The sequence below is a fragment of the Bos indicus genome, chromosome 18 (genome assembly GCF_029378745.1).
Source record: "Bos indicus isolate NIAB-ARS_2022 breed Sahiwal x Tharparkar chromosome 18, NIAB-ARS_B.indTharparkar_mat_pri_1.0, whole genome shotgun sequence".
Taxonomy (NCBI): domain Eukaryota; kingdom Metazoa; phylum Chordata; class Mammalia; order Artiodactyla; family Bovidae; genus Bos; species Bos indicus.
In genome coordinates, this window is record NC_091777.1 from 61,567,632 (window position 1) to 61,585,374 (window position 17,743).

The 17,743-nt window shown below is 43.7% G+C and overlaps 1 protein-coding gene across 6 annotated transcripts in view; it reads left to right on the plus strand.

Moving 5' to 3' along the window:
- The window catches only part of LOC109572938 (cationic amino acid transporter 3-like), a 32,121-nt gene extending 15,855 nt beyond the window's left edge, over positions 1 to 16,266 (plus strand). For 4 of the 6 annotated variants that reach the window (XM_070771664.1, XM_019980111.2, XM_070771665.1 and 1 more), the window contains exons 10-13: positions 3,643 to 3,842; positions 4,041 to 4,207; positions 4,476 to 4,584; positions 4,747 to 5,172. In XM_070771664.1, the coding sequence (XP_070627765.1) occupies positions 3,643 to 3,842; positions 4,041 to 4,207; positions 4,476 to 4,584; positions 4,747 to 4,844 (574 nt within the window). In that variant the 3' untranslated portion in view covers positions 4,845 to 5,172. Of the gene's footprint in view, positions 1 to 3,642; positions 3,843 to 4,040; positions 4,208 to 4,475; positions 4,585 to 4,746; positions 5,173 to 5,437; positions 7,137 to 9,085; positions 9,219 to 9,321; positions 9,425 to 9,611; positions 10,173 to 10,440; positions 10,550 to 10,715 lie in introns of those variants that run through there. The other 2 variants (XR_011561691.1, XR_011561692.1) reach the window with 2 other exon arrangements.
- The last annotated feature ends 1,477 nt before the right edge of the window (positions 16,267 to 17,743 follow it).

The following is a 17,743-nucleotide window of genomic DNA, read 5'->3' on the forward strand; positions in this document are numbered from 1 at the left end:
TAACATTTAGATCTTTAATCCATTTTGAGTTTATTTTTGTGTATGGTCTTAGAAAGTGTTCTAATTTCATTCTTTTACTAGTGGTTGACCAGTTTTCCCAGCAGCACTTGTTAAAGAGATCGTATTTCCTCTATTGTATATTCTTGCCTCCTTTGTCAAAGATAAGCTGTCCGTAGGTGTGTGGATTTATCTCCGGGCTTTCCATTTTATTCCATTGATCTATATTTCTGTCTTTGTGCCAGTACCATACTGTCTTGATGACTGTAGCTTTGTAGTATAGTCTGATGTCAGGCAGGTTGATCCCTCCAGTTCCATTCTTCTTTCTCAAGATTGCTTTGGCTATTCAAGGTTTTTGTATTTCCATACAAATTGTGAAATTATTTGTTCTAGTTCTGTGAAATAACTGTTGGTAGCTTGATAGGGATTGCATTGAATCTCTAGATTGCTTTGGGTAGTATACTCATTTTCACTATATTTATTCTTGCTATCTATGAACATGGTATATTTTTCCATCTATTTATGTCCTCTTTGACTTCTTTCATCGGTGTTTTATAGTTTTCTATATATAGGTCTTTTGTTTCTTTAGGTAGATACATTCCTAAGTATTTTATTCTTTTCGTTGCAATGGTGAATGGAATTGTTTCCTTAATTTCTCTTTCTGTTTTCTCATTGTTAGTGTATAGGAATGCAAGGGATTTCTGTGTGTTAATTTTATATCCTGCAACTTCACTATAGTCATTGATTAGCTCCAGTAATTTTCTGGTAGAGTCTTTAGGGTTTTCTATATGGAGGATCATGTCATATGCAAACAGTGAGAGTTTTAATTCTTCTTTTCCAATCTGGATTTCTTTTATTTCTTTTTCTGCTCTGATTGCCTTGGCCAAAACTTCCAAAACTATGTTGAATAGTAGTGGTGAGAATGGGCACCCTTGCCTTGTTCCTGACTTTAGGGGAAATGCTTTTAATTTTTCCCCATTGAGGATAATGTTTGCTTTGGGTTTGTCATATATACCTTTTATTATGTTGAGATATGCACCTTCTCTTCCTGTTTTCTGGAGAGTTTTTTTTTTTTTAATCATAAATGGATGTTGAATTTTGTCAAAGGCTTTCTCTGCATCTGTTGAGAGAATCATATGGTTTTTATCTTTTAATTTGTTAATGTGGTGTATTACATTGATTGGTTTGCAGATATTAAAGGATGCTTGCATTCTTGGGATAAAACCCACTTGGTCATGATGTATGATCACTGACTCTATGGTCTTGAGTCTGGGTGAACTCCGGGAGTTGGTGATGGACAGGGAGGCCTGGCGTGCTGTGATTCATGGTGTTGCAAAGAGTCGCACACGACTGAGCGACTGATCTGATCTGATGTGCTTTCCACAGTCTCAAACCCTCAGAGAGGTTCATGGAGTTACCTAGAGAAGAGGAGAGGGAGGAAGGAAATAGAAGTGAGCAGGAGGAGAAAGGGGGGAATCGAAAGGAGAGAGATAGATCTAGGCCGTATTCTGTTCCCTAAGTGTTCTCAACAGCCTGGAACACACACAGAGATTTACAGATTTGGGTTGAGGAGAGAAACGTGAGAGAGGAGATAGAGGCGACCTGGGGAAGAAAAAGGAGAGTCAAAAGGGGGAGAGAGTAATCAAGCCAGTAATCACACTCCTAAGAAAAATGTTTACTGAAGATTGGATTCTTAAATGTACAAAATTCATAACAAATACCATAAAGCAAAGATTTAAAAGGTAGAGTAGAGGTTAGACTCTCAAAAATACAATATTATTTTTTAAAAATCACAAAATGTATGAGAAATATATATGAAGTTTGCTTTAAAAATAGGGTCTTTTTTTTTGCAATGTAATAGTTGCTTATAAAAATAAAAATTAAAGGAGTAATAGAGGAATTTAAAAAATGAAAAAAATTTAATTAAAAAAATGATAATAGTAATAGTAAAAATATATCTTGGAGTTTCTCTGGAGCTGTTGCGGGCAGTGTGGGGTCAGTTCAGTTCCAGATAGTTCCTTGTTCCAGCTTATACTTCTCAAGATGTATAGGCCCCTTCCAGTGTAGTCGGTGTTAACTACAGGGATTTTAATCTGTTGCACCTGTCACTTCCAAAGCGGTTCCCTGTGTTTATTTGGCTTCTTGTGTTTGCAGGTCTCTTCAGTGTGTAATTTCTGACCTGACACAAGGGGGCGAAGGTGGTCTCTTGTTTAGGCTCACTTGTTCAGTCGTGCTGTGGGGAGGGAGGAACACTGCAAACAAATATCACTGGCGTGTGTGGGGAGTGCTCACAGTGTCCCAGACACACTGGGTTTGCCCCTGCTCACGGCGTGTGAGCTTTCCCAGTCTACACTGCTCAGGCTTCAGGTTGCTGTGCAGGGAGCAGGCCCTGGGTTGCATGCACTTCCCAGGTCTAAGCTGCTCAGGTTCAGCTTCTCCGGTACTCCATAAAGGCACAGACTCGGTTGGGCCCGCGTTTTGTGCCCTTCCGTGATCCGAGCAGCTCAGGTGACCAGGTGCTTGGCGAGCGCACTCTCCTAAGGTATGGTGCATCTTATCACCTCCCAGGTCCTAGCCTCTCTATTTCTGGGGCACGCCCATCTCCGGTGTGCGGTGTGTCTTTTCTGGGGAGCTGATCTCTGGCTGCAACCCTCCTGGCGGATGTTAACCTCCGAGAATCTCAGGAAGTCTTGGTTAGAAACTGGAAGCCTTTTCGCAGTTTATTAGGGGATGCCCTATCTGGGGCTGAGATTGCCTCTTTCCGGCTCTGGCTGCCCCCCACCTGCCTCCAGCTAGGGATGGCCTGGTCCGCAGCCAGCTAGCTCTCCTCTGGTATTCGCTCAGTCCTTTGTTCTGTGAGCAGGCCGGCAGTGCCTTATGTTCGGGCTTTTCGCGGGATAGTTCTCTCTCTCTCCCATTTTCCCTCTCTCTCCCATTTTCCCTCTCTCTCTCTCTGGCTATCCCACAGTTTAGGTTAGTATCTCATTTTAGCTCCCTCAGATTGCCCTCAAGGCATTCAGGCCTGGTCCCTACCCTAAACAATGCAGCCTGCTCCTCCCCATTCACTGCCCCAACCCCGCCCTTTGCTGGTGGTGGAGGAAAGCATCTGGGGTACTTCTCAGCTGGGAGTTGGCATTAGGGACATAACATGTAGATTTTATTTATTTTTCCTCTAGGTTTTGTTGCCCTCTGAGATTCCAAACCTCCCCCACAGACCCACCGGTGAGAGGGTTTCCTGGTGTTTGGAAACTTCTCTTTTAAGAATCCCTTCCTGGGGCAGATCTCTGTCCCTAACTATTTTGTCTCTCTTTTTATCTTTTATATTTGGTCTTACCTCCCTTTGAAGACAATGGGCTGCTTTTCTGGGTGGCTGATGTCCTCTGCCAGCGTTCAGAATTTGTTTTGTGGAGTGTGCTCAGCATTCAAATGTTCTTTCAGTGAATTTGTGGCAGAGAAAGTGGTCTCCCCATCCTATTCCTCTGCCATCTTGGCCTCACCAACCCCCCCCCCCCCAGCCCCCACTGGCCACCTCCTTCGGCCTTCTAAACTCCTGCTCTGCCTAAGGCAGGAAAGTGGTGCATTAGGATGCCTGTTTTTGAATGAGTGGGGACTGCTGTTAATATTCCTATAATATCTCGAATTCAGGTACCAGCCAGACTGCAATTTAAGCAAGAATGAGAAAGTTGAAGACAAAATTCAGATGATGCCTCTAGTCAAGAAAAATCCTTTGGACTCTGAACCTGAAGCAGGAAGCTCAAAGACTCTAAAGAATCTGTGGTTGCCTGTCAGCACCACCCCCACACAGAAATCTGCCCAGATTGTCTATGGATGTGCCTTCCTGCTTGGTGAGCACTGGGAAGTCTCTTTGGTCATATTTTGAACTTGACAGGATGGAGTGAGTGTGTGTATTTTGTCAGTGGAGGAGTCTAGAAGATATGATGGCCTTTCCTGATATTGGTGGTTTCAGGGAGGGATGTTACCCGAGATCCTGACGTCTTTGTTTTCTGGGTCCAGCCTGTTCTTCTTCTCCTTGATCCTTGCAGTTCTTCTGCTGACCATCCTGAGCCTGATCCTGGCCCAGTGGCCCAGCCAGGTGTTCTCTGGAGACCCCGTGCTTACAACAGTGGCTGTGCTGCTGCTACTGCTCACCACTGGGGTCACGGTCATCATCCGGAGGCAGCCCCAGGACCCCTCTCCTCTTCCATTCAGGGTAAGTGAGCTCATGTGTCCAAAGTGTCCACATTGGGTGAATGAAGTCTGTGTCCTTTGACGGCAAAATATCCTTTCCTGGGCAGGGAATGAGGGGAGTTACTGAAACCAATGGACTCTTCCCTGATCCACACTCGGGTCTTTGCATACACAATCTCAGTAAGCACTGAATGCAAAGCCTGAGGACAGGAGTCTCCCACCCACGTGGGGTAGGGTCTCCCTTTCAGACGTCTGGGCTGTGTTCAGGGATCAACTGACTCTGCCCACAGGTCCCTGCTCTGCCTGTCCTCCCACTGGTCAGCATCTTCGTGAATGTTTACCTGATGATGCAGACGACCTCTGCAACCTGGACCCTGTTTGGCATCTGGAATGCCTTTGGTAAGTTGCTTTCTGGAATAAAGAGGTTTCTTGAATGACTGAACCCAGCATCTTCCTACGATTTCTCCCCACACTGTATCAGATGCCATAGAAGGTCTACTGAGCATTTGTAAGCAAGGGGCGCACCTAAATTTCCTTCTTATCGTCTCATCTCCCTACTAGGATTTCTCATATACTTTGGATATGGGATCCGACACAGCCTGGCAGGGAACAATCATCAACAGCCACCAGCCACCGGCCTCCACCTCCCAGACTCTTGACAAAAACATCCCTGGTGCTGAGTCATCTTAACCACAGGAGGTAGATGCTGCGTGGAATCCCTCCATGCCCTGGAGGATCTGCTGGTGCAAGGGACACTGTGAGCCTTGGTGGAGTGTGAAGGTGGAGGCATCTAAAGCCCTGTATTTGTTGCTTGTGGAGAAAGTGACTGGACCATTGTGCAATTTTCGGTAAACTTTTAAAAGCATACTATACATACTTGTAAGTGCATGCTTCATAAGTGTGCAGCAAGATGAATTTTAACAAACAAAGTACCACAATGTAAGCAGCAACTAGAGGAAGAAATAAATTATTATGGGCACATTAGAAGCACCTTCTTGCACTTATTTCTAACAAGAACACAGAGACTGCCCCATTGGAAGGAAACTCAGGTGAGGATGAATTATATGAAGAGTTATACTCCACGGACTTCCCTGGCAGTCCAGTGGCTAAGACTCCACGCTCCCAGTGCAGAGGGCATGGGTTCAACCCCTGGTTGGGGAACAATACCCTGCATGCCCAATGGTGTAGCCCAAAAAAAATTGGTTTAAGAATGACTGACTTCCTCCCCTCGCTTCCCCTTATTAAAAAGCAGGTGGACCACACAAGCAAGAGGATCTCTGATTGCAGGTGGGTCACTCGAGCAAGACAGTGTCCTGGAGAAAATAGGAAGTCAGCAGGCTTGCACCAATGGAAAAATGACCATGACTTCCTCGCTTAATGACTAACTGAGATTGTTTCCCTTTAAAGTGGTCATGGCGAGCAGAACTCTCATGGATGCAAGTCCACTTTTTCCTCAGATCACTGGCTTTTCGGAATAAAGCACCTTTCTTCTCAATGAAAGCTTGCCCCATGATTTATTGGCAGTTGAGCAGCAAGTGGCTGAACCTGCATTTGGTTACAAATCTAACTCCGGGTGCAGAATAGCCAGTGGGTCCATATGGGTCACCATGTCTCTGAGTTAATATGCTCAGGGGGAATCTTCTATCTTCAAGAGCAAAGAGTGAAAATGGTAATTTATAGTTAGGATGGCCTAATGCTGGAGCCTGGTCTATCGCATATTTTAAAGCATTTATAGCTTTACGGCTTTTGTCATTTGTTCAATGGGTCTGATTGGGTAGAGGTTATTAAGGCACAGAGAGATTGGACAATGTGGAAAAAACTAGGTACCGAATTTCTGTAGAATCGTGTTGTTGTTGTTCAATTGCCAAGTCATGTCAGACTCTTTGCGACCTCATGGACTGCAGCCCGTCAGGCTTCCCTGTCCTTCACTATCTCCTGGAGTTTGTTCAAATTCATGGCCACTTAGTCGGAAACCCCCTGAGAGATTTCTTTATTCTTAGAATTGAAAAAGCCAGAATTCTCTCAATTCTTTCAGAATCAATCAGTAAGCCTGTCTTAGTGGTGTGTGTGTTTACAAAGTCAAGTCTCACCCTTTGTGACCCCATGGACTGTAGCCTGCCATGGTCCCCTGTCCATGGGATTCTCCAGGCAGGAATACTGGAGTGGGTTGCCATATCCTCGTCCAGGGGATCTTCCTGACCCAAGGATCAAACTGGTGTCTTCTGCTTGGCAGGCGGATTCTTTACCACTGAGCCACCTGGGAAGCCTATGAGAAGGGAGTTACTCATCCTTATCCTCAAAATAGATCTTCTTTACCCCAGGGGTTAAAGTAGATGAGCTGTAAGGGTTGGACAATGCACCTTGGTTCACATAAAGTTCAGGCTGATCCATGTATAAGCCAAATTGACCTCCTCTCAATATTTGAACATTTTCTCCATTCATCAATCACCAACAGATAAAAACCTTAGAAACCCATGGTCCAGCAATTCTACCTCTGATGATATACCCAGAGGAATTGAAAGCACACTCTGGAGGAGATATTTGTACACTCATGTTCATAGCAGCGTTATTCACAATAACTAAAGCATGAGAGCAATCCAAGTGCCCACTGACTGAGAAATAGATGAACCAATGTGGCAGGCACAAATAATAGAGTATTATTTATCATTAAAAAGGAAGGGGATTCTGACACATACTACAACATGAAGGAACCTCATGAACTCATTCTCTAAGTGAAATAAACCAGAAGGAAAGGACAAATATTCTTTGATTCCACTTAAATGGAGTATTTGAAGTAGTCACATTCATCAAGACAGACAGGAGAAGGGTAATTTCCAGGAACTGGTGGAGGAGAAAAGCTCAGCTGGAATTCCATCACCTACACAAGCTTTGTTTGTAGTGATGCTTTCCAAGGCCCAGTTCACTTCACACTCCAGGATGTCTGGCTCTAGGTGAGTGATCACACCATCGTGGTTATCTGGGTCATGAAGATCTTTTTTTGTGCAGTTCTTCTGTGTATTCTTGTCACCTCTTTGTAATATCTTCTGCTTCTGTTAGTTTCATACTGTGTCTGTCCTTTATTGTGCCCACCCATGTTTGCATGAAATGTTCCCTTGGTATCTCTAGTTTTCTTGGAGAGATCTCTAGTCTTTCCTATTCTATTGTTTTCCTCTTTTTTTTTTTTGCTTTGATCACTTAGGAAGGCTTTCTAATCGCTCCTTGCTATTCTTTGGAACTCTGCATTCAGATGGATATTATCTTTCCTTTTCTCCTTTGCCTTTCTCTTCTTTTCTAACTTATTTCTAAGGCCTCCTCAGACAACCTTTTTGCATTTTCTTTTCTTGGGGATAGTCTTAATCACGGCTGTGAAAGTGCTGCACTTAGTATGCCAGCAAATTTGGAAAACTCAGCAGTGACCACAGGACTGGAAAAGATCAGTTTTCATTCCAATATCAGAGAAAGGCATTTCCAAGGAATGTTCAAACTACCACACAGTTACACTCATCTCACACGCTAGCAAAGTAACGCTCAAAATTCTCCAAGCTAGGCTTCAACAGTACGTGAAACAAGAACTTCCAGATGTTGAAGCTGGGAATGTGGGGCTTGAAGAGATCTCTGGCTTCCCTGGTGGCTCAGACAGTAAAGAATGTGCCTGCAATGCAGGAGCTGCTGCTGTTAAGTCGTTTCAGTCGTGTCTGACTCTTTGCGACCCCAAAGACGGAAGCCCACCAGGATCCCCCCGTCCCCGGTATTCTCCAGGCAAGAACACTGGAGTGGGTTGCCATTTCCTTCTCCAATGCATGAAAGTGAAAAGTGAAAGTGAAGTCGCTCAGTCGTGTCCGACTCTTAGTGACCCCATGGACTCCAGCCCACCAGGCTCCTCTGTGCATAGGATTTTCCAGGCAAGAGTACTGGAGTGCGGTGCCATTGCCTTCTCCAGCAATGCAGGAGACCAGGGTTCAATTCATGGGTCTTCATGATCCCCTGGAGAAGGGAATGGCACCCCACTCTAGTATTCTTGCCTGGAATATCCCATGCACAGAGGAGCCTGTTTGTCTACAGTCCATGAGTTCAAAGTCAGACACAACTGAGAAACTAACCTAAAGAAACCTGGCCTAATGGATGCAGGTTGAGGGGGTTCTGGGGCCCAGGACTTGTCATATTAAAGGAGAAGTCCAGTATACATGGCCGAACACACCTCACCCACGTTCTTTCTTGCTTCTTCTCTCATGATAACTTCAACTCTCTGGGTTCTGGAGGGTTTGTGCCTTTTGGCCTTGATGGGATTCTCCAAGGAGCAGCTTTATGTTTCCACATGTCTATTGGTTTTGATTCCATTGTTACTACAGGTAACATGGTCACCCTGTGTCCCATCCAGGTTATGGGCATGGATTGGGCTGCCCTTGGGCATAGGGGTTTCTTTTCGAGGTTTAACAGGAAAGAGGATTTTGTGCTTTCACTCTGGTGTGTTTCCTGACCCAGTATTTCCTCCAGTCCTGCAGGGGAAAAGAGCCCCAAATCCCCAGCGGTCCATCCCATTAGCATCATGGTCTCAGTCTTGATCTGCTTTGTGACACTTTGTGACACTTTGGTGTCTCAGCAGCACTCACCCTCATGGTGCCCTACTACCAAATTCACAGCCCCTTTCTACAGGCTTTTCTCCATGTTGGGTGGGGCCCTGCCAGATATGCTGTGGCTGTTGGCATCCTCTGTGCTCTTTCATCCAGGTCAGTGTCATGGCTTTCTCCTCATTGACTGTCAGATGCTCAGGTATCCCAGCCCTTGGGATTGAGAGACAAAAAAGAAAGACACCTTACCCCATGTAGACGAGGGAGCAGATGCCCTGGTCTCTCATGCTTCTGCACGTTCTCACTCCTCTGTTTTCTTTTCCATCCTCCAGAACACCATGTTTGCCATGTCTTGGTTCATCTACACAATGGCAGAGGACGGGCTCCTTTTCTGAGTCCTTGCCCAGATCAACACCCGTACATGTACCCACATCAGGATCATCATGATTTCTGGAAACCTTGAAGGTAGATAAACAAAACCCACTGCCTTTGGATTATCTTCCTTGGCTTGCATATTTCCAGCTGTTTCTCACTCCATCGCCCCAGCTTGTTTATGCCCTCCTTCTAGGGGTCTTGGCGTTACTCTTCCATTTCAGTGATCTGATGGATCTCATGTCACTTCGGCCCCTGCTTGCTAACTTGGTGGTCGATTTTTCTGCCCTTGTGCTCAGGTGAGACTCCGCTCCACCCTGACTGGGGGTCTTTGGCTTGTGGGGATTGATGGGGGCTAATCCTCTCTGCTTCACGGTGCCTTCTAAATGTCCTGCTCTGCTTTTGTGGGAAAAGAGATGGATTCAGCTGTGTGATGTTGGGTGAATAGGGATTGCTGTTCATGTTGCCATCATACCTCTAATTCAGGTATCACTCAGACCAGAATTTAAACAAGAAGCAAAAAACAGAGGAAGAAACTGAGATGGAGCTTGTAGTCAAAGAAAGGTCTTTGGACTCTATACTTGAAGCTGACACCTCAAGGATTTTAAAGAGTCTGTGGTTCTGTCCCAGCACCATCCCCACCTGGAAATCTGGCCAGATTGTCTATGGATGTGCCTTCCTGCTTGCTGAGCAGTGGGACTTCTCTTTGGTGATATTCTGAAATTCCCAGGATGGATAGGAATGTATATTTGTCTATTGAGTCTTGGAAATACGATGTCCGTTCCTGATGTGGGTAGCCTAGGGAAGGGTGTGACCCGAATCCTGACATCTTTGTCTTCCAGGTCCAGCCTGTTGTCTTCCACCTTGACCCTTGCAGTTCTCCTGCTGACCATCCTGAGCCTGATCCTGGCCCAGTGGCCCAGCCAGGTGTTTTCTGGAAACCCCGTGCTCACAACAGTGGCTGTGCTGCTGCTGCTGTTGCTCATCACTGGGGTCACGGCCATCATCTGGAGGCAGCCCCAGGACACCACTACTCTTCACTTCAGGGTAGGTGACCTCATGTGCCCAAAATGTCCACCTTGAGTGAAGGAGGTCTGTGTGCTTTAGGTCTAAGCTTCCTTTGCTGGACCAGGGAAGAAGGGGAGTTGCTGAAACCTATGGACACTTCCCTGATCCACACTCAGTGCTTTACATGCACTAAGTAGGCACTGAACACACAGCCTGAATGGCACTGAACTTGTCCCTCCCACATGGCATAGAATCTCCCTTTCCAATGACTAGTGTGTGTTCAGGGATGAACTGACACTGCCCACAGGTCCATGCTTTGCCTTTCCTCCCACTGGTAAGCATCTTTGTGAAAGTTTACCTGATGGTGCACATGACCACTTGGACCAGCGTCCTATTTGGCATCTGGATGGGGATTGGTAAGTGATTTTTTGGAGTAAAGAGGCCTCTTGGGTAACTGAACCCAATCCTCTTCCTACCACCTGTCCCCTAAACTGTGTCAGATGCCATAAGAGGAGCCCTATTGGCATTTATAAGTGAGGAGAGCGCCTGCTTTTACTTCTCTTCGTCTCATTTCCCTACTAGGATTTACCATATACTTTGGATATGGGATCCGACACAACTTGGAGGAGAACACTGAGCAAGACACCAGCCTCCAACTCCTAATTACTGGACAAAAACATCCCTGGTGCTGAGTCATCTTAACCACAGGAGAGAGATGCTGTGTGGAATCCCTCCATGCCCTGGAGGATCTGCTGGCTCGAGGGGCACTGTGAGCCTCTATGGACGTGAAGGTGGAATGCATTTACATCCGTGTATTTATTGCTAGTGGACAAAGTGACTTTAATGCTGCAAATGCTGAAGGAAACATTTACAAGAATAATACACATCCAGAAAAGAGGATTTTCATGAAAAATATACAAAAATGTAACCAGAAACCAGAGGAAGAAATAAAGTATTAACTTGAACATAAGCAGTTCCTTCTTGTGCCTGTTTCCAGTGAAAACACATAGATTGTCACATGGGAAGGAAACAGAGGTAACCATATATTGTGACAAGAGCTGTACTTCAGGGGTTTCCCTGGCAGTCCAGAGATTAAGACTTACCTTTTAAAGCAGGGGGTGCAGGTTCAGTCCCTGGTCATGGGACTAGGATCCCATATGCCTCACAGCCAAACAAAACAAAACAAAACATAAAGCAGAAGCAATAAAGACTTTAAAAATATTTTTTAAATCTTATTTAAAAAAAAAAAAAGAGTTGCACTTTAGGGAATTCCCTGGAGGTCCAGGATTTAGGATGCAGCACTTTCACGGCCATGGTTGGCCAGGGTTCATTCCCTGGTTGGGGAACTAAGATCCTGTAAACTGTGCAATGTGGCCAAAAATTAAGAAAAAAACATAAATGTAAATTTTTAAAAAGAGTTGCATTTTAAATATGAGAAAGCAGATGGGTTGGAAGCAGAAGGAAAGGAAGAGATACTCTGTGCAAACAATAACACAAGAAAGATGCATAGCCATATTAATATCAGGTGAAGGAGAATTTAAGAAAAAGAGAATAATAATACATAAAATGGATTATTTTCCTGAGGAAGAGAAATGGTCATTTTCATCTTTCCCGCCAGCTTTGCTGCTGCTGCTGCTAAGTCGCATCAGTCGTGTACGACTCTGTGCGACCCCATAGAGGGCAGCCACCAGGCTTCCCTGTCCCTGGGATTCTCCAGGCAAGAACACTTGAGTGGGCTGCCATTTCCTTCTCCAGTGCATGAAAGTGAAAAGTGAAAGGGAAGTCACTCAGTCGTGTCTGACTCTTTGCGACCCCATGGACTGCAGCCTACCAGGCTCCTCCATCCATGGGATTTTCCAGGCAAGAGTACTGGAGTGGGGTGCCATTGCCTTCTCCCCCCGCCAGCTTTACTGAGACATATATCACACTGTGTAATAAGCACTTTACTTTTCTGTCACAGACTCTTAGAATTACATAGTAGAGTTGATGAGGAAAAGTTCTTTAATTGGAAAAATAAAAACCCTGCATTGCCAGAAGTGAGGAAAGAGGGTTGGGAAGTAATGGTTGGTTGATGAATGGTTATGGCTGGGTGGAACTAAAAGATAGGAAGTGAAACTAGAGAAGTAAAAATAAAAAGATGTTACGAAGAAAATAATGCTTGAAACTGAGATTATGGACATGGAAGACATTGGTAATCATGAAGTAGAGGACTGTTTGTGGGCATGAGCAGCTGCAGTAGAGAGAAGGGGAGATGGAGGTCAAGAAACTGAGCAGCAAAGTTGCTAAATGAATTTCAAAATAGAAGACGATGAACAGGAAAATTCTGCATGTTCACTGTCTTGCAAGGTCTACTGAAATACAGACTTGGGAAACAATGGAGACTGAAACTGTTGGATGAAACTTTGATGGAAGAGGCTGATATCACCTGATTGCTGTTCTTCCCTTACCGCTGGGGGACAGCCAGATATCCAGTGTTACCCAGTGTGCTGTTAAAAGGCAACACAGAACACCGCCTGGAACACAGTCCTGATGAAAAGCTGAATCAGAAAGTCATCAAGCCTCTAGATCAACTACAGCTCATCATGAACATAAGGGATAGATTTACATTTCCACTGGAAACACAATCAGCCAAAACCAGAATGTTGACAATTCCCCAGGGTAGAAGAATGGTCCAGTATTTACACCAATTAAATGGTATGATCCACAGCCATAAACAGGAAATCATTTGACTCAATTCTAATGAGGTGAATGGACATAGAACCTTTAATACAGAGTGAAGTAAGTCGGAAAGAGAAGAACAAATATTCTACATTAACGCATATATATAGAACTAGAAAGATGGTGGTACTGATGAGCCTATCTGTAGGGCAGCAATAGAGACACAGACATTGAGAACAGACTTGTGGGCACAGTGGGGGAAGGAGAGGGTGGGATGAATTGAGAGAGGAGCATTGAAACATTTCCATTTTCAGATATTGAACAATCCTTGAATCCCTGGGATAAAGCCCACTTGATCTTTTTAATGTGTTGATGGATTCTGATTGCTAGAATTTTGTTAAGGATTTTTACTTCTATGTTCATAGTGATATTGGCCTGTAGTTTTCTTTTTTTGTGGCATCTTGGTCAGGTTTTGGTATTAGGGTGACAGTGGCCTCATAGAATGAGTTTGGAAGTTTACCTTCCTCTGCAATTTTCTGGAAGAGTTTAGGTAGGATAGGTGTTACGTGAACGTGAAGTCGCTCAGTCGTGTCCGACTCTTTGCGACCCCATAGACTGTAGCCTACCAGATTCCTCTGTCCATGGGATTTTCCAGGCAGTAGTAATGGAGTGGGTTGCCATTTCCTTCTCCACGGATAGGTGTTAGCTCTTCTGTAAATTTTTGGTAGAATTCAGCTGTAAAGCTGTCTGGACCTGGGCTTTTGTTTGCTGCAAGATTTCTGATTACAGTTTCAATTTCCGTGCTTGTGATGGGTCTGTTAAGATTTTCTATTTCTTCCTGGTTTAGTTTTGGGAAGTTGTATTTTTCTGAGAATTTGTCCATTTCTTCCACGTTGTCCATTTTATTGGCATATAATTGCTGATAGTAGTCTCTTATGATCCTTTGTATTTCTGTGTTATCTGTTGTGATCCCTCCGTTTTCATTTCTAATTTTATTGATTTGATTTTTCTCTCTTTGTTTCTTGATGAGTCTGGCTAATGGTTTGTCAATTTTATGTATCCTTTCAAAAAACTGGCTTTTGGCTTTGTTGATTTTTGCTATGATCACCTTTGTTTCTTTTGCAATTATTTCTGCTCTAATTTTTAAGATGTCTTTCATTCTACTAACCCTGGAGTTCTTAATTTCTTCCTTTTCTAGTTGCTTTAGGTGTAGAGTTAGGTTATTTATTTGACTTTTTTCTTGTTTCTTGAGGCATGCCTGTATTGCTATGAACTTTCCCCTTAGCACTGCTTTTACAGTGTCCCATAGATTTTGGGTTGTTGTGTTTTCATTTTCATTCATTTCTATGCATATTTTGATTTATTTTTTGATTTCTTCTGTGATTTGTTGCTTCTTCAGAAGCGTGTTGTTCAGCCTCCATATGTTGGAATTTTTAATAGTTTTTCTCCTGTAACTGAGATCTAATCTTACTGCATTGTGGTCAGAAAGGATGCTTGGAATGATTTCAATTTTTTTGAATTTACCAAGGCTAGATTTATGGCCCAGGATGTGATCTATCCTGGAGAAGGATAGAAAACTATAAAACACTGGTGAAAGAAATCAAAGAGGACACTAACAGATGGAGAAATATTCCATGTTCATGGATCAGAAGAATCAATATAGTGAAAATGAGTATACTACCCAAAGCAATCTAGAGATTCAATGCAATCCCTATCAAGCTACCAATGGTATTTTTCACAGAGCTAGAACAAATAATTTCACAATTTGTATGGAAATACAAAAAACCTCGAGTAGCCAAAGCAATCCTCAGAAAGAAGAATGGAACTGGAGGAATCAAGCTGCCTGACTTCAAGCTCTACTACAAAGCCATAGTCATCAAGACAGTATGGTACTGGCACAAAGACAGAAATATAGATCAATGGAACAAAATAGAAAGCCCAGAGATAAACCCACGCACCTATGGACACCTTATCTTTGACAAAGGAGGCAAGAATATACAGTGGAGAAAAGACAATCTCTTTAACAAGTGGTCCTGGGAAAACTTGTAAAAGGATGAAACTAGAACACTTTCTAACACCATACACAAAAATAAACTCAAAATGGATTAAAGATCTAAACATAAGACCAGAAACTATAAAACTCTTAGAGGAGAACATAGGCAAAACACTCTCCGACATACATCACAGCAAGATCCTCTATGACCCACCTCCCAGAATATTGTAAATAAAAGCAAAAATAAACAAATGGGATCTAATTAAAATTAAAAGCTTCTGCACAACAAAAGAAACTATAAGCAAGGTGAAAAGACAGCCTTCAGAATGGGAGAAAATAATAGCAAATGAAGCAACTGACAAACAACTAATCTCAAAAATATACAAGCAACTCCTGCAGCTCAATTCCAGAAAAATAAATGAACCAATCAAAAAACAGGCCAAAGAACTAAATAGACATTTCTCCAGAGAAGACATACAGGTGGCTAACAAACACATGAAAAGATGCTCAACATCACTCATTATCAGAGAAATGCAAATCCAAACCACAATGAGGTACCATTTCACGCCAGTCAGAATGGCTGAGATCCAAAAGACTACAAGCAATAAATGCTGGAGAGGATGTGGAGAAAAGGGAACCCTCTTACACTGTTGGTAGCAATGCAAACTAGTAGAGCCACTATGGAGAACAGTGTGCAGATTCCTTAAAACACTGGAAATAGAACTGCCATACGACCTAGCAATCCCACTGCTGGACATACACACTGAGGAAACCAGAATTGAAAGAGACACGTGTACCCCAATGTTCATCGCAGCCCTGTTTATAATAGCCAGGACATGGAAGCAACCTAGATGTCCATCAGCAGATCGATAGATAAGAAAGCTGTGGTACATATACACAATGGAATATTACTCAGCCATTAAAAAGAATACATTTGAATCAGTTCTAATGAGGTGGATGAAATTGGAGCCTATTATACTGAGTGAAGTAAGCCAGAAAGAAAAACACCAATAAAGTATACTAACACACATATATGGAATTTAGAAAGATGGTAATGATAACCTTGTATGGGAGACAGCAAAAGAGACACAGATGTATAGAACAGTCTTTTGGACTCTGTGGGAAAGGGAGGGGGTATGATTTGGGAGAATGGCATTGAAACATGTATAATATCATATAAGAAATGAATTGCCAGTCCAGGTTTGATGCAGGATACAGGAAGCTTGGGGCTGGTGCACTGGGATGACCCAGAGGTATGGTATGGGGAGGGAGGTGGGAGGGGGGTTCAGGATTGGGAACACGTGTACACCGTGGCGGATTCATGTTGATGTATGGCAAAACCAATACAATATTGTAAAGTAATTTGCCTCTAATTAAAATAAATAAATTTAATTAAAAAAAGAAACATTTCCATTACCAGGTGTAAAATAGATCACTAATGGGAAGTTGCTGTATGACCCAGGGAGCTCAGACCCAGTGCTCTGTGACAACCTAGAGGGGTGGATGGGGTGGGAGGTGGGAGAGGAGGCCCAAGAGGGAGGGGACATACGTGTACCTATGGCTAATTCATGACGATGTGTGGCAGAAACCAATAAGCCATTGTAAAGCAATTATCCTCCAATTAAAAATTTAAAAAAAAAATGCTGTGTGAAATGGATTTCAGATAAACTGTCTCCAATGCCCCCTGTTGTAAAGTGGGCAGTGCTCTTTCCTTCTTAGTCTCTGATGCCTATTTTAGTTCCTGGCACATAGTCGTCTCTATGGCAACGTTAAATGCCTGAATTCTGTCCACTACTTCCTTTACCTGGCCACACATTTTATTCAGTAGCAACATCATACTGTGGGAACAGTTAAACTTTGCTGCTCTTGGAACAGAAACATTTCCCCACTTTATCTTCTTAGGTTTTTTGACTGAAGTCTGCTAAAAAGACACAGAAAAGACAAATTACCAGGAGGAAGGATTATATGCAGGAGACAACCAGAGTATAACTTGCTAAGTGATTAAAGCTGCAGGCTTCTGTACCTACTTAGTAGAGGGGTGTAGGAAGAAAAAGCTTTTATGGGAAGAATAAATGGATTTCTTTCAGAAAGACAAATAAATTAGAAATCTGAGATGAGACGCTTTGTAATAATATTTGTGTCTGCAGGTGTGAGTGGTCTTTCCAGTTTCTTCAGGCTAGAAAACTCCCAGAGAGCAAAATTAAAAAAAAAAAAAAAGTAAATATCTCTGTTTTTAATTGGAGGATAATTGCCTTACAACTTTGTATTGGTTTCTACCATACACCTGCATGAATCAACCATGGGCAGACATGTGTCCCCTCCCTCTTGAGCCTCCCTCCCACTTCCCACCCTATCCCACCCCTCTAGGTGTCACAGAGCATCAGGTCTGAGCTCCCTGCATCATACAAATTTCCACCGGCCATCTGCTTTACATATGACCACATGTATGTGTCCATGCTCCTCTCTCAATGTGTCCCACCCTTTCCTTCCCCCACTGTGTCCACGATTATTGTCCTAGTTTTACTCACCATTGGCTCTTGGGAGCCATTGGGCACAGCCTCTCCTCAGAGCGGGACTTTCTGGCAGCTGTACTTACCAGAACTTTCTGCTTTAAGTCTGATAAGGGAGGCTCCAAGAAGGCTTCTTTCTGCATCCGTTGCATCTCCAACGTCTTCTTTTAAAGTAATCCCCCTGACTACTGAGCCTGTGCTCTAGACCCCTGTGCCACAGCTGAAGCCTGTGACCCTAGGGTCTGTGCTCCCAACAAGAGAAGCCTGAGCACCGCGGCTAGAGAGCAGCCTCCCCACCATCACTGCAAATGGAGGAAGCCCCTGCAGCATGAAGACCCTGCCCAGCCAACAAGAAACACAGAAGTGGCTCAGATGGTAGACTCCGCCTGCAATGCAGGAGACCCTGGTTCAAATACAGGGTTTGGGAAGATCCCCTGGAGAAGAAAATG